General features: G+C 42.3%; 1 protein-coding gene across 4 annotated transcripts in view; it reads right to left on the minus strand.

Moving 5' to 3' along the window:
• Positions 1-13,609: 13,609 nt before the first annotated feature.
• Positions 13,610-16,986, minus strand: part of Gsr (glutathione-disulfide reductase) — a 45,978-nt gene continuing 42,601 nt past the window's right edge. For 3 of the 4 annotated variants that reach the window (XM_027391278.2, XM_027391276.2, XM_027391277.2), the window contains exons 13-14: positions 16,817-16,950; positions 13,857-14,006 (exon numbers count right to left, since the gene is read on the minus strand). In XM_027391278.2, the coding sequence (XP_027247079.1) occupies positions 13,857-14,006; positions 16,817-16,950 (284 nt within the window). Of the gene's footprint in view, positions 14,007-16,816; positions 16,951-16,986 lie in introns of all 4 variants that reach the window. The other variant, XM_027391275.1, reaches the window with a different exon arrangement.

Consider the following 16,986-nt stretch of genomic DNA (forward strand, 5'->3'; position numbering starts at 1 on the left):
TGTGGTACTTGGCACCATTTTTTTTTTAGTTAGTTTCTCAGTCATCATCTGGGAGGAAACCATTCTGAGCAACATCATTAAAAACAGCTCTGATAAAGTATGGTCACTACTGTGTATCATAAAGCAGGTCCACATATGAGTAAGTACATATCATGTTTGTCTTTTTGTGATTGGGTTACCTCGCTCAGAATGGTTTATTCGAGTTCCATCCATTTTCCAGCAAATTTCAAGATTCCATTTTTTTTTTCTGCTGAGTAGTACTCCATTGTGTAAATGTGCCACAATTTCTCTATCCATTCTTCAGTTGAGGGGCATCTAGGATGTTTCCAGTTTCTGGCTATTACAAATAATGCTACTATGAACATGGCTGAACATATGTACTTGTTATATGAATGTGCTTCTTTTGGGTATATGCCTAGGAGTGGAATTGCTGGATCTTGTGGTAGACTCATTCCCATTTTCTTGAGGAGTCGCCATACTGATTTCCACAGTGGCTGCACAAGTTGGCACTCCCACCAGCAGTGGAGGAGTGTTCCTCTTTCTCCAATCCTCTCCAGCATAAACTGTCATTGGTATTTTCGATTTTTAATGTCCTTCTTTTAAAATGCATGCCACACTGTAATAGTTACCTTCCTAAGCATTCTTCCTTTTTAAATTTCACTCAGGTTGATGGTGTGTGAATCTAGATGGTGTGTGCAACTATTATGCATGTCTGCCAGGTTCCTTGTGCTAGGGTGTCTTTGTGATACGTGGCTTCCATATAAGCAGAAACCTGTTGGGGATTTCTGGAAGGTCTTTGTTTCCTGATGTAGATAACACTCCTCCCTCATACTTCAACCTGTTTGAAACACATGTGCAACTCTAGATACGAAACATTTGTCATATAACCTAAGTGACAAGCCACACATGAAACCAACCTTCAAAAGGATAGTGAAATGAAAATATCCACAGAGCTTGGATCATGGATGCTTTGTGGAGGTACCACCTTGGGAGACAGTGGCAAGAGGATGGCCACAAGTTTAAGGCCACCCTAGTCTATATATAGAGATACTGTTTCAATAATAACTAACTAAATATTATTTTAATTAAAAAAAAAGAAAGCCACATGGTGGTAGTGAATGCCTTTAATTCCAGCACTCGTGAGACAGAGATAGGCAGATGTCTATGAGTTCGAAGCCAGCCTGTTTTACAGAGCGAGTACCAGGACTGCTAGGTCTACATAGAGAAACTCTGTCTCAGAAACCCAAAATAATAAATAAATAAATAAATAAATAAATAAATAAATAAATAAATGAGACTTAGTTGGCAGAAACCCTGTGCCTGAGGATAGCAGAGCTCATGCCCCACCATTGCTTCTGCAGCAAAAGGAACTCTCAGTTGTCCCCTTAGTTGCAGAAATACACACTGGTACTCACTGGCCTCCAAACTCTGTGAGCTACTTACAGAAAACTCTTGAACTTTTGCTCCCATTGGTCTCATTATATACTTATTCTCAGCTATGTGCCCCAACAGGTTTATGGAAGCTGTGGATGCTGCTGTGGCTATGTCATTTAATTCTACATTGCATAACCTAATGCAGTGTGAAAACGTGATGCCGACTTCTTTAGATAGATTTAATAAGGGCAATTGTCTTTTTTTTAAATTACTGTCGAGGGCTAGGGGTGTAGTTAACTGAGTGGTAGAATACTTGCTTACTATGTGAGAGGCTGAATTTGATCTCCACAAAAAAATTAAAATGTAAATAAATTGCTATTGAATTATGTGTGGCAACAATTTACTTTAGTGGGGGAAAAAGAGTCTGATAAAAATCTGAAGCTTGGCAGTGGTGGTTCATGACTATAATCCCAGCACATGGGAGGCAGAGGCTGGTAGATCTCTGTGAGTTCAAGGCCAGCCTGGTCTACAAAATTACACAGAGAAACCCTGTCTCGAAAAACCAAACCAAACCAAAACAAAACAAAAAATCTGAAGCAATGCTTTCCCCCTACTCCTATGTGATCCTTCTAATCCCTTTCCCACTTAAAATAGTTCCTAAATTTTGATCGCTATTCCACAGACCCCTCAACTTTGGTACACTCAAAACTTGATATCTTCATGGAGCTGGGGGATGGTTCTGTGAGTAAAGTGTTTGCTATGCAAACATGAGTTCTTATTCCCAGCACCTACTTATTCCCAGCTGGGCTTAGTGACACATGTCTATAACCCCAGCGCTGGGGCCAGAGATAGGCAGAACCCCAGGCCTTACTGGCCAGCCGTTCTATGCAAAACGGTGAGCTGCATGTTCAGTGAGTGAGAGACCCTGCCTCAAAATGAAAGGTGGGGGATGATAAGAGGAAGACACCTAACATCAACATCTGGCCTCCATAAATGATCACACACACACACACACACACACACACACACACACACACACACACCGAACAGAACAAAACCTTCATATTTTATTCTTTCTCAACTCTGCTCTACAATGTCCCCTTAGCTACTGAAGACAGACACTATCTGTTCAGTTGCCCAAGTCAAGGAAGTGGGTACTCCCAGTGCTGTACTGGTGAAGGTGTATCAAGCACTGATTTATGACATTGTTAATTTCTGTGCTGTCAGTACTTCTATCATGACCTAATTCAAGCTACCAATCAAGCAAATATCACTGGATGAGAAGCTGGGGAGAGTTGTATGGTAAATTGTCCCCTCTACACTCTTTGGAATTTCTGGAAAACAAATCCAGTAGATGGAGATCACTTCAATAGAATGGGTTATAGAACAACCAAAAATAAGTTTTGAGTGTTTTGTTTTGTTTTGTTTTGTTTTTTCGAGACAGGGTTTCTCTGTGGCTTTGGAGCCTGTCCTGGAACTAGCTCTTGTAGACCAGGCTGGTCTCGAACTCACAGAGATCCGCCTGCCTCTGCCTTCCGAGTGCTGGAATTAAAGGCATGTGCCACCAACGCCTGGCTTGAGTGTTTTTAAAAATATTTTATTTATTTATTATGCATACAACATTCTGCTTCCATGTATATCTGCACACCAGAAGACAGCACCAGATCTCATAATGGATGGTTGTGAGCCACCATGTGGTTGCTGGGAATTGAACTCAGGACATCTGGAAGAACAGTCAGTGCTCTTAACCTCTGAGCCATCTCTCCAGCCCGTTTTGAGTGTTTTTAACCTTTGTTTCTAATGTGATTTACCTAATTGCAATCAATTATAATTTACTTTACTGAAATTTACTTAATTACAAGTACACAGCATTTTTAATAAAGGCTGTGTTTTTTTGCAACCAGCTTTCAAAATTGTTGCAAGTTTGACAATCAATTCTCATGAGCCAGATCTGAGGCAGCTCCACTCATCAGTTGGGATTCTTCATCCCACTTCTCAACCACCACAGTGTAATAAATTCCCTTTTCCTTTTCAGCTCAGCCCCAGGTAATGTCTTACTACTCTCAGAATTTCTACAGTCTAGGGAGGGCGCAGTTTAACTGTATGTGGGTTGCAACCCCATGTAGTGTGTGAAAAGTTTGGCATGAGTAAAAAGTTTCTGTGTATACAAAGACCAAAAATTAATTCTAAACTAAGGTTGTAATAAGCCTGAGATATCTTGGGCAGGGGTCGGCTGTGTTGCACTGCATGACTTAATTGCAGCCTTTGTTCTGAGCTTAACATGGAAACTTAGTCCGATGGTGATGGTGTAAGCCTTGAATCCCAGTATAGTAAGAAATTACCAATACGGAGTCAGGTAGAAATATAAGGGTATTTAATAGGGAAAAGCCTTACTTACAGAGCGAACCAGCCAGCCGGTGGTAGTCTGTACAGCAAGAAGCAAAGAGAGACCGAAACCGAAAACGCAGTCCCCCTACTCACTCTGACCACGCCCTCACAAGCCCTCAGGTACTCTTGTAGCCAGCCCCTAAGAAGGCGTGGCTACAGCTTCCCCTACATCCCAGCACTTGGGAGGCAGAGACAGGTGGATCTCTGTGAGTTCGAGGCCAGCCTGATCTACAAATCGAGTTCCAGGACAGGCTCCAAAGCTACAGAAAAACCATGTCTTGAAAAATTGAAAAAAAAAAAAACATGAACACTTTATACCTGTATATTCAGTCACACTGTGTCAGCCAACCCTGCCTGAGACACTGAGGCTCATTCTAGCTTAGTGTCTATTATAAGTTACAGTTTCCATTCTGCTCTCATAGCATCTGGGAAACTAGGCTATGAGTGGAAAGGTGATCTGACCACAGAGGGTGTGGCTGACTCCAGGAGCCACCCTTCCAGTCTGACTGGAAAGTGGAATGTGTGAAGAATATGATAAGGCTGGGAGGGAAGGTTGTAGACAGTCCTCAAGTTTGGGTTTTGAGGAACCATGCATCTACCTAAGGTCTGTATGATGTTAAAGAGGACAAATACATCGTTACCCCTAATTTTGAAGTAAACAGATCCCCCCAATCCTAATGAAAAGCAAAGATTTTAAAATATTCACAGGGTGGAGAGTATAGGTCACAGTATTATGTGTGCTTGGCATACTCAGATCTTTGATAGGGGAGGTCCTTCTGTGTATATGTTTGTCTTATTGGTTGATGAATAAAGTACTGTTGGCCAATAGGAAAGCAACATAGGTGGGACTAGGAGTCGAGGAGGATTCTGGGAGATGTAGCAGAGGGAGAGTTGCCAAGTGAGCTCGGAAGTCAGGACACTTGCCACTGGCATCCTCAATAAGATAAATTTATAAAATATATAGATTAGTAGTTATGGGTGTTACTTAAGAGAGAGCTAGCAAATAAGAAATCTTAGTTATTGGCCAGCAGCATTTGTACCTAATATTAATCTCTGTATGTTATTTTGGGCAACCACGTGGCAGCGAGGCTCAGGCAGCTGGTGGAAAGATTTATCATTAGAGATCTTTTTGTTTTTTTCATCTTCAGCACCTAAATCTGTAAATAAATAAAACTATTCCTTCATTTACCATTTTTGTGCTCAGAACATTATTTATTTTGGTTTTTCGAGACAGGGTTTCTCTGTGTAGCTTTGGAGGTTGTCCTAGAACTAGCTCTTGTAGACCGTGCTGGTCTCGAACTCACAGAGATCCGTTTGCCTCTGCCTCCCAAGTGCTGGGATGGAAGGTGTGCACCACCACTGCCCCTAGGCTGTGCCCAGAACATTTAACCCACCCTTCTCCTTCTCCTTCTCCTTCTCCTTCTCCTTTGGCTCTCTTGCCTCAGTAAAAACATACTGGTTTTTTTTTGACAGAGTTTCTCTGTGTAGCCTTGACTGTCCTGGAATTCACTTTGTAGACCAGGTTGGCCTCAAACTCACAAAGATCTGCCTGCCTCTGCCTCCCAAGGGTTGGGATTAAAGGTATGGACCACCATCACCCAGCTTTTTTTATCTTTAATACTTCCTTCCATACTTCCTAGCAGTTCCATTGTTCTCATCAGAGCTAAGATGTCATAGGTATACAATGTTTTGTTGTTGTTGCTTATTAAGTATTTGCAGCGTGTGTAGTATGTATACATGTGTCTGTGTTGTTGAATATTTAACTATGTAAAGATGTGTTACATTTGCTTATGCTATATTTGTTTAATTATGTAAAGATGTGTTGCATTTGTTTCACTTTGCCTGTCTGAGGCACTTTATTGTTCTAATAAAAAGCTTAGGCAGGAGAGGGATAGGCAGGGCTGGCAGGCAGAGAGAATAAAAAGGAGAAAGGAGAGAAGAGAAGATGAGAATTTGGGGGGCTGGAGAAATGGCTCAGAGGTTAAGAGCACTGGCTGCTCGTCCAGAATTCCTGAGTTCAATTCCCAGCAACCACGTGGTGACTCACAACTATCCATTATGAGATCTGGTGCCCTCTTCTGGTGTGCAGATATACATGAAAGCAGAATGTTGTATACACAATAAATAAATACAATCTTTAAAAAAAAAAAAAAAGAGAGAATTTGGGAGAAAGAGAGGGACATGTTCAGGGCCAGAAACCAGGCAGCTGCCAGCCAGCCAGTCATAGAGACAGCATGAGAGCAAGGTAGAGGGAGAAAGAGAGAGAAAGAGAGAAAGAGAGAAAGAGAGAGAGAGAGAGAGAGAGAGAAAAGAAAGATAAAAAGCGCCAAGGCAAGCCGGGCATTGGTGGCACACACCTTTAATCCCAGCACTTGGGAGACAGAGGCTGGTGGATCGCTGTGAGTTTGAGGCCAGCCTGGTCTCCAGAGCGAGTGCCAGGATAGGCTTCAAAGCTTCCAAAGCTACACAGAGAAACCCTGTCTCAAAAAAAAAAAAGAAAAAGCGCCAAGGCAAAACATATATAAAGAGAAACATTAAAATAAGGGCTAAGATAAGGCTGAAAATTCATAACTAATAGTAAGTCTCCAAGTCATGATTTGGGAGCTGGATGATGGCCCAAAAGAAAAAGCTTGCTAGCAGGGCAGTGGTGGTGCACACCTTTAATCCCAGTACACAGGAGGCAGGGGAGGCAGAGGTAGGAGGATCTCTGTGAATTCAAGACCAGCCTGGTTTACAAGAGTTAGTTCCAGGACAATCTCCAAAGCCATAGAGAAACCCTGTCTCAAAAAACCAAGAAAAAAAGAAAAAGAAAAAGAAAAGAAAAAGCTTGCTACATGTATGTATGTATACGTATATGCGTGTCCAAGGGGAGACCAAAAATAAGTAGTGGTGCACGTGTATGGAGGCCCAAAGTTGGTATCAGGTATCTTCTTTGCTCCCTCTCCAGCCTATATTTATTGAGGCAGTATTTCTTGCTGAACCTACACCCTGTCAATTCTGGCTAGTCTAGCTAGCCAGGTTTGCCCCAGAGAGTCTGCCTCTGCTACCAGTGCCAGGATAACAGCCATTTAGCATGCCTGTCCCATTTTTTTTTATTGTCATGGGGCTGGGAATCCAGTCCATGCCTTGTGCATGCTAGGCACGTACTCTTCTTCCTCTTTATTACATCCCGACCTCACTTCACATGGATCTGAACTCCGGATCTCATCCTGCATGGCAAGTGTTTTATCCACTCAACTGTCTCCTCAGTCCAATACATACTTAACATTTTTATAAAGATTTATTTTTGTATGTGTGAGTTATTTTTGTATGTGTGAGTGTTTAACCTGAATGTGTGTGCCCTGTGCCTTTGTAGGCCAGATGAGGTTATTGGATGCCCTGGTACTGGTGTTACAGAAGGTTGCAAGCTGCCTTGTGGGTGCTGTGGATTTAAACTTCGTCCTCTAGAAGAACAGCCAGTGCTCTTAAACCCTGAATCAGCTCTCCAACCAGCCCCACACATACTTCTAAGTGGATGGTTTTTTGTTTTGTTTTGTTTTGTTTTGGTTTGGTTTTTTGAGACAAGGTTTCTCTGTGGCTTTGGAGGCTGTCCTGGAACTAGCTCTTGTAGACCAGGCTGGTCTCGAGATCCACCTGCCTCTGCCTCCCGAGTGCTGGGATTAAAGGCATGCACCACCAATGCCCAGCTTAAGTGGATGGTTTTAAGTTGTTGTCACTTCTTGCTCATCATAGAATGTCTTCCCAATCATCCTCATCTTGCCTTTTTTCCCTACCAATTTAAGATTGGAATCTCAAGTCACCAATAAACCAAGAGAAAAAAAAAAAAGCCCTTGAAATCTGAAAATGACCTGACAAATTTAAACCCTATTGTTTTCCTACCGTACACAAACTTAAAACACTCAAGATCTCAGGCTAACAGGCTAAGTGGCAGCAATTACTTGCTAAAAGCAATTGGGTGTGGCTTCTGTAATGGGAGTAGTCAGCAGTTAATGAGGGTAGCCAGATCTGTGGTGATGGCTAGGTGCTTAAGGTGTTCTGTTAGTGGAATAGGCAAACCAGGCTATGAATCTCACATTTTCTTTGTGGAAAGTTCTAGATGTTGTTGTTTGCTGCAGCTGGGGTTGATGAAACACGAACCACGAAACTCACATGGAGTTTATTGGGGGAAAGGAGCAAAAGCAGGGGTAGGTGTTGGCCAACCAGGAACAGAGATGGAAGGGGGTAACAGGTGGGAGGGGCTAGCTTAAAAGGGAAAGCTTGCACAAGCGTAGAGTCCTTATGCAGCCAAGTAATGCATGAAGTACCCATGCAACACAGGGCCCTTTGAGCTGTCTAAGTATTTGCCTGAAGGCCAGTGTGTGTACCCTGCCAGTTGTCAGGGGGCAGGGTCAGCATAATGCCAGGATATCAACATTAGATTGAGTGAAGAAAGCCTAGCTTGAATCACAAAAACAGAGATGTAGGGCTTCAGTCAGCTCTGCGGTTGACCCAGTTTACAAACCCAGAAACACCTGAATTGCAGAGAGGCCACTTCCTCACATTATTACTCCCTCCCCTCACTTTTACTAGGGTGCCTCCTTGCTGGGTAAAGACTTCAGAGTCACACATTCTAGACAGACACTAATTTCAAGGAACATAAACTTCACTGTGGAGCACCAGAGTCAGGGGCTTCTGGAGGTCCCGTGATTGATACAACTTTAGTTCAGGTGCATCTCACACCTGGTTCTCATGGGTCTCTGAACCCATCCCACAGTTCAGAAAATAGACACATTTAGCAGCAGGCAGAATTTTCTATACTTGTTCACGAAAGATGATGGTTAGGAAAGTCCATCTGTCTCAACCATGTCAAATATAAACTAAAAGTAACACTGCATAGGTAAACCCCACTATGTCTCCATGCAGAAGACAGATTGATCCTGGGAAAATGGCAGCAGATTGTGATAGTCCTAACCACATGGTATCTCCAGTTGCAACTCTTGTACTAGATATGATGGAGGTTAGCATAGGGAATAGTTTAGCTTGGTTTGGGCTATGCACACACACTCATCTTTTAGTAATGTACTTGGAAGCCTGAGTCTCTTATGTGCATGTACTATACTTTTCTCTGAACAAAACATCCAGCCACCTGTTAGCAAGCTAGGGACCCATGTGCATAAAGCTCTCCCACCAGAATGGTGGAATAAGTATCTCCCCCCTTAATAACTGTTAAACTTGGACAGATTCTACTAGGTCATACTCCACCACTTAGGTAGGGTAAGAGAGTAGGAAGGCTAACCAGTTTTGAATGCATGTACATGTACACTAAGGCAAACTGTTTCCTTAAAGTGAACCTTCAAGGAAAATCCCATTTACCAAATATGCCTGTGCATAGATGAGTGTGCATACGATCATAATCAGATACAACATGGGAGGGGCCATGGACAGCAGAGAAATGGTTATGTAAATTTGATGCAAGCAAAATAGAGACCACTCAATCTATGCCCCTAGTAACCAAACTCCTCTTGAATCCCATAAAAGAAAGCCCCAAACAATAATGGGGCCACTTAAATACCTTCACTCTGTGACCTGCTGTCAATCTTGACTGTATTCCTTTTTAACCTGTACTGTAATTTCACTTAAAGTTTTTTTTTTTTTTTTTTTTTTTAATTTATGGTGCTAGAGAGATGGCTCCGTGGCTAACAGCACTTGTTGCTTTTCTAGAGGACCCAGGTTTCATTCCTAACACCCACATCAAGCAGTTCACAACTGTAACTCCAGTTCCGGGGGAGCTAATGCCTTTTGATGGGAAATGTACTGAGTATGTTTATCTTATTGTTAAATAAAATACTGTTTGGCCAATGAGACAGCAAGTTAGACGGGACTAGGAGTCAAAGAGGATTCTGGGAAATGTAGTAGAGAAGTAGTGATCCAGGCAGGAAGTGACATAGCAAGGAGACTCATATTTAAAGAAAGAGAAACAGGAAGCGTCCCTCTTTTCCCCTCCGCTCCTGCTCCAGCGGCACAATGTGATCCACTGGCAAGGAGGGACGCCAATAAGGCGTCCGATAAGATGTCTTATAAAATATATAGGTTTATGATAGTTAAGACTGAGCTAACAGATGAGAATCCTAGTCATTGGCCAAGCAGCATTGTACCTAATACAAATTTTTGTGTATTCATTTGGGCCCTAACTCAGGCGGATGGCTGGCATAAAGCTCACTCAATGGCGGTGGGGCTCCGGCGGTTTTGGCAGAAAGATTTATCGTAACAGCCTTTGGCCTCTGGCGAATTTGAATAGGAATGACCCCCATAGGCTCACGTTTGAATGCTAGTCATTAGGGAGTGGTGCTACTTGAGAGGAATTAGGAGGAAGTGTGTCACTGGAGGTGGGCTTTGGTGTTTCAAATGCTCAAGCCAGGCTCAGTGTCACTCTTCTTCCTGCTACCTGTGGATCTGATGTAGAACTCTCAGCTGTTTCTCCTGCACCATGTCTGCCTGCCTGCATGCTGCAATGCTTCCCATCATGATGAAAATGGACTAAACCTCTGAAACAGTAAGCTAGTCCCAATTAAATGCTTTCCTTTATAAGAGTTGCATGGGGGGCTGGAGAGATGGCTCAGAGGTTAAGAGTACTGACTACTCTTCCAGAGGTCCTGAGTTCAATTCCCAGCAACCACATGGTGGCTCACAGCCATCTATAATGCGATCTGGTGTCCTCTTCTGACATTTAGGCAGAACACTGTATAGATAATAAATAAACCTTTTATTTAAAGTAAGGGATTACCATCCTACAATCCACACTGCCAGAGAAACTAGTAAACAAGGAAGACCCTAAAAGAGACAAACTTTGTCCCCTGGAGAAGGGGAAGGGGTCACCATCCCCTGAGCAAATTGAGAACATGGGAAGAGGGGGTTGGAAGCTACGAGACTGAGAAGTGAAGAAAAGGAAGGATGCAGAGGTCATGAGGAAGCAGAAATTTTGAGTCAGGTGTAGATTAGGAGAAAGGACATATGATAGAATTTTAGTTGGGGAGGTGGTAGAGGAGGAAGGGAGGGAGAAGGGAACTGGGATGGTCATGTAATTCAATCTTGTTTGTAATTCAAATATATATATATATATATATATATATATATATATATGCAGATTATTAAAAAAAAAAAGAGTTGCATGGTCATAGTGTTTCTTCACAGCAACAGAACACCAATACCTGGTATGTACCTGCTGACCTGGCAAAGGCTTTGTGTCCATGTTACCAATAAGGACCACTAAAAGCAGTTTGTTTACAGATGGTCAGGCCAGACCATCTGTAAAGGTGTTTACAGACAGGCCATTACTGACCTGTCTCAGGGATGTACTCTCCAGCCTGTCACAGTTTGATTCACAGCAAACTGGACTGCTTTTCCATTCCATGAGATACTACACTGGCTCACTCATTGAAGACCATATGCTAACTGGACCAAGTAAACACAAGTTCTGTTGTGTGAACTTTTCCTGGGAAGATGTAAACAAATGTCTACTTACCCAGATAGGATATCACAGCAGATCAAAGCAACGGTCCTCTCACAAAGGCCAACATGGCCAACCGATGAGTTGGAATTCCTTAACGGTTCTTGGGTAAGCCCCAAAGAGCTGCCCCACTGAGAAGGCTCACACCAACACAAATGAAGACTTCCCATGGCTGTATAGATGGAGTCCCTGTCTTCACTTAACTTTCCTTACTCTATATATACTCTAGCAGTCTAGCTCCTTCTGAGACCAGATTATCTTCAGCTAGGTCAGAACTACATTCAGTTGTCAGGAAAATGCAGGTTAGAGGGGCTAAGGTCTTAGGTGATGGAAAACACTCTATTTTGAGTGTCTCTCTCAATGAGTCACACCTACTTTGATGAAGATGGCAACAGGTGTTATGCTCAAAGGACACTGTTCTTCAAGTGTCAACAACTGTACTGTAAGATATTTACTAGCCAGGTAGTGGAAAAATCAATCCAACAAAAAATTCAGCATACTACTATAGGATACATGGCAGCATTTTTTTGTTTTTGTTTTTTTTTTTTTGTTTTGTTTTTGTTTTCTTTGTTTTTTTTTTCCAGACAGGGTTTCTCTGTGAAGCTTTGGAGCCTATCCTGGTACTCGCTCTGGTGACCAGACTGGCCTGGAAATCCCAGAGATCCACCTGCCTCTACCTCCGAGTGCTGGGATTAAAGGTGTGCGCCACCAACGCCTGGCCATGGCAACGTTTTTTAGGTGAGCAATTAAGTTGTCCAATTTGGTCTTTCTACAATCAAGAAAGAGGCACAGCATCTGACAGACTTTGGAGTTAACATATTCACCTGGACAGGTGACTCCAGCCCATTTTCTAGGTGCCCTGAAAACCTGCTAGTCTTGAGAGGAATGCAGAACAAGGGGGCTTTGCACAGGCGCAGGCTGCCATGCAAAATGCTCTGTTGTCTTGGTCATATGGGTCAAAAGGTCCAATGGTCCTTAAAGGGGCAGGACAGAAGCTGTTTGGGGCTTCCTCTAGCTGATCTACATTGCAAGCTTTTGGTTTTTTGTTGTTTGTTTTTTGGTTTTTTGAGACAGTTTTTCTGTTTAACAGCTCCAGTTGTCCTGGAATTCAGTTGGTAGACCAGGCTGGCCTTGAACTCACAGACAGCTGCCTGCCTCTGCCTCCCAATTGCTGGGATTAAAGACATATACCACCACTGCCCAGCTAAGTTTTATTAATTTTTTAAAAGATTTATATATTTCATGTGTAGGAGTGTTTTGCCTATGTGTATGTCTGTATACCATGTGTCTAGTGCCTTCAAAAGTCGGAAGAGGGAATTGGATCCCCTGGAACTGGAGTTATGGAAGGCTGTGAGGCACCATGTAGGTGCTGGGAATTGAACCAATTCCTCTACAAGAGCAACAAGTGCTGAGTAGTCCCAGCTGGGCCTCCTGCCTCTGACACTTTTTAGAGCAACTTCTTCCCCAAAAGGTGTTAGTATCTGTTCTCCCAGTGTGAAAATTCTTAGAAAACAAACTGATAGCAATTAAGTTTATAATAAATTTTATAAGACAATGCAGTGATTTTCAAAATTTTGGAACAGTTCTCATAAAAAAATAAACTGACAAACACAGAAATGCTGAAATGACTGACTGAACTGTGGATGCTCAGAAGGAAGGACTCCTGAAGTGGCTCAGCCTACACCTCCTGAAACACAACCAATTTAACAGCCATGGCTCTCCTAACTTTGATGCACTTCATTTCATAAAAATAACACAAACCATTTTAAATCATCTAAAGCGGAGCAAAGAATAAAATGAGATTAGAGAGAGGTCACATCCTCAGGGCAGCTTTGCAATACACAGGACAAAAATAGCAGATTCAAAAACACACATTTTTGTATCCTTGCATATTTATAGATGGAGACTTCCCATCATATAAACTAACAAGTTAGGCCAGGAATGATCATACATGCCTATAATTCCATTCATGAGGCCATAGCTGGAGGACCTTAAGTTGGAGGCCACTCTGGGGCTGTAGAGAGACACTGTCTCAAAAAAAAAAAAAAAAAAGAAAAAAGCCGGGCGTTGGTGGCGCACGCCTTTAATCCCAGCCGAGGCAGAGGAGGTGGATCTCTGTGAGTTCGAGACCAGCCTGGTCTCAAGAGCGAGTACCAAGATAGGCTCCAAAGCTACACAGAGAAACCCTGTCTCGAAAAACCAAAAAAAAAAAAAAAAAAAAAAAAAAAAAAAAAAAAAAAAAAAAACCAAAAAAATTAGCTAGCTATATTCACTCGTCAGGTGTATTAACTTCATGGTACTTCATATATGTCATATACTTGGAATGAGGCTGAAACAAGAAAAACACAACTAGCACAGGGCTGTTAATAAAAAATTAAAAATATTAACTACTGTGAAATATTATCAAATGAAAACCAACCCCAGATTAACAAAACAAATTTCCGATTGGATAAATAATTTTTTTTTTTAAACTAAAAATGTATACCACCAGAAGATCCTGATTAAAATAAAGAAATATATAAAGCTGGAGCGGGAAGTAAACTTGATACGTCGGCTCTTAGAAGTCTACTGGTCCGACTGCCAGCCAGCTATCCGAGTCCCTGGGCCCTCAACGGAGTGTAACCAGCTCTTCTGAAGAGGTAGGGTGAATGGCAACCGTGTTGTCAAAGTCGGCCTTGGTGGCCCCCATTTTCACTGCTACAGCAAAGCCTTGAAGCATTTCATCACACCCAATCCCCTGCATGTGGATCCCGACCACCTGAGAGAAAACAGAAATTAGGAACATCAGATTTATAATTTATATATATATATATATTTTTGGTTTTTCGAGACAGGGTTTCTCTGTGGCTTTGGAGGCTGTCCTGGAACTAGCTCTTGTAGACCAGGCTGGTCTCGAGATCCGCCTGCCTCTGCCTCCCGAGTGCTGGGATTAAAGGCGTGTGCCACCAACGCCCGGCGGATCAGATTTATATTAATTACATATTTGTGAGGTAAATATGATAGCTCAGTGGTAGAACACTTGGCTGGAAATGCCCGAGCCACTGTATTCTACCTCTACCAGCACTACCACCACCACCACCACCAATAACTCTAATCATATTTCTAATCCAAAGTTGGTGTAAGTAAACCTATGAGGCCCCGGGTACCCTGTGTCAGTGGCTCCCTCCAGAGCACACCAGACATTCCCTACTCTTGCTTTCCTCCTGTCCTTTGCACTTCTAACATGATGTCCGTTTGGTGAACTTCTTTCTCTTTCCTTTTTTCCTGACAGGGTTTTGTTATAATAGCCTAGGCTGACCTCAAACTCCTGATCCTCCTGCTTCAGCCCCCTGAGTGCTGAGATCATAGTCTACACTACCACGCTTGGCTTTCTTCGCTCCTTCCTAAGAGCTAAAGCCATTCATTAATCAGATAGCCACAGACCTGTCTCTTCCCATTCATTAACCAGATAGCCACAGACCTGTCATTAACCAGATAGCCACAGACCTGTCCCTTCCCAGTCATTAACAACATAGCCACAGACTGCCCCTTCCCAGTCATTAATCAGATAGCCACAGACCTGTCCCTTCCCAGTCATTAACCACATAGCCACAGATCGGTGCCTTCCTGACCCGTTAATTCTGTCCCCGGCTCTCTATGTAGCAGTAGTTCTGTCAAGGTTCTATGACAGTCACAGGATTATCTATGTTGGGCAGGGACTACACAATTATAATTCAATCCCTGTTTCTGTTGCAAGAGCAGCAGGAACTCCTGCATTTCAGTTTAAAGGAACTTGGGAGACCAGAGGCCAGAGTGAGACTCTGGTAAAATGGGAAGGGAAGAAAGAGCAGGGTCCTGCTGACTCAACTGATGTGACAATCGAAGGCCAGTAAGGACTGTTCCAGGCAGCAAGCTGTGCTTTGCTGCCACAAACCCCTCCTCTGAGGTGCTGCACTAAAAAAACGAGACTGTGTCTTGTGACTTTTGGTGTTGAAGCCCATCAAATCACATTCACAGATTGTAATTATTTAAATTCATTTTCTTTTTCAAATGTATTTTATGTATATGAGTGCTCTATCTGTATGTACAACTTTAATGCCTGTATGCCCAGAAGAAGGCATCAGATCCCACTATAGATGGTTGTAAGTCCCCATGTGGGAATTGAACTCAGGACCTCTGGAAGAGCAGCCAGTGAGTGCTCTTAACTGCTGAGCCATCTCTTCAGCCCACAGCTTGTAATTATTAAGAAGAGAAGCTGAAAACTATTACTATAGCTAAATTTCTAAAACCAATTTTTATTTTAATGTGTGTGGAGGAGGGGCAGAGACAGAGAGCATGACCATGCACAGGTGAACGAGAGGATCAGGTCACATGTGTGCTAGCCACTGAATGTTGGTGAAGGTGAGAGGAGAAACTCCTGAAGAGTTAGTTCTCTACCTATGGGGCTATCGCCTAATGTAATGTAGCATCTCCTAACTTAACATTACAGCTAGGCAATGGCAGCATTCATTTTGGAATTTACAACTTCGAAGGCTGAGGCACAAAGGTCAGGACAGTGTCAAAAATCCAAAGAAGACCAACACTTCACATAAGGCATATCCTTTATACACGACCAAGTTCCTTCTTAAGATTTAATTCAATTACAAGAAACAGCTAAGCAGTTGAGGACCCATCTTCCAGAGGTTCTGAGTTCAATTCCCAGCACCCACATGGTAGCTCACAACCGTCTATAATGAGATCTGGTGCCCTCTTCTGGTGTGCAAGCAGCACACTGTATACAAAATAAATAAATCTTAAAAAAAAAAAAAAAGTTGAGAACCCAAAAATCAAATGTATTTTCTAAATTTTAAAGTAAGACCCATTCAAATGCAGATCAAAACCATCCTGAGAAACCACACAACAATCACTGAAGTGGCTACATTGAAAAAGACAGTGGAGAGGGTGTGGGAGAAATGGGAACATTTGCTGGGGGACAGAAAATCCTGCAGCACACCAAAACCGGTTTGGCAGATCCTCAGAAAGCTAAGCCAAAAGACAGTAACTTTCAAAAAAAAAAAAAAAAAAAAAGTTGGTTAAACTTTTGTTTTATTGTATTATTCTATTAAGTTTTAAATCGTATTATATTAAAATACATTTACCACTATATATTTTAATGATTTCTGTCATTTTCATTTATGTTTATATGTGTGTCTTCTGTAATTCTGTACACTCATGTGGGGGTGCCCTCAGAGGCCAGAAAAGGGTTCCAGATTCCCTTAAAGCTATAGTTACAGGTGGCTGAGACCCACCTAACTGAAGCAGGTGCTACGAACCAAATCCAGGTCTCTGCAAGAGCAGCCAGTGCTCTTGACCACTGGGTCATCTTTCCAGGCCCCCTTTACCAGTATTTCTGAGCCTCCTGTCTGTTCTGCATTAGTGGTCAATGACAAGTTTTTACTTTCCCTCCTGGTTTTCTTTTTATCTTTAGGATAGCCATTCTTCTTTGCAATACTGAGAGTCAAACCTCCTTTTTAAAAAAACAACAGAATTTTGTTTCTACTATAAAGAGCCCCAAAATACATGTAAGAGAGACAATATTTTCCCCAATACCTTTTCCTCTTTATTGGCACAAACCATTTTCATCACACATTTGGTCTTCCTTGTGGTCACAGCATGATACATTGGGGTAAAGGTAGTTGAGTAGATTTTCACACTCTCTTTTCCATATTTATGAACGGCTTCATCTATAATGCACATTTAAAAAGCATAAATCAAAAACT

This window comes from Cricetulus griseus (genome assembly GCF_003668045.3).
Source record: "Cricetulus griseus strain 17A/GY chromosome 1 unlocalized genomic scaffold, alternate assembly CriGri-PICRH-1.0 chr1_1, whole genome shotgun sequence".
NCBI lineage: Eukaryota > Metazoa > Chordata > Mammalia > Rodentia > Cricetidae > Cricetulus > Cricetulus griseus.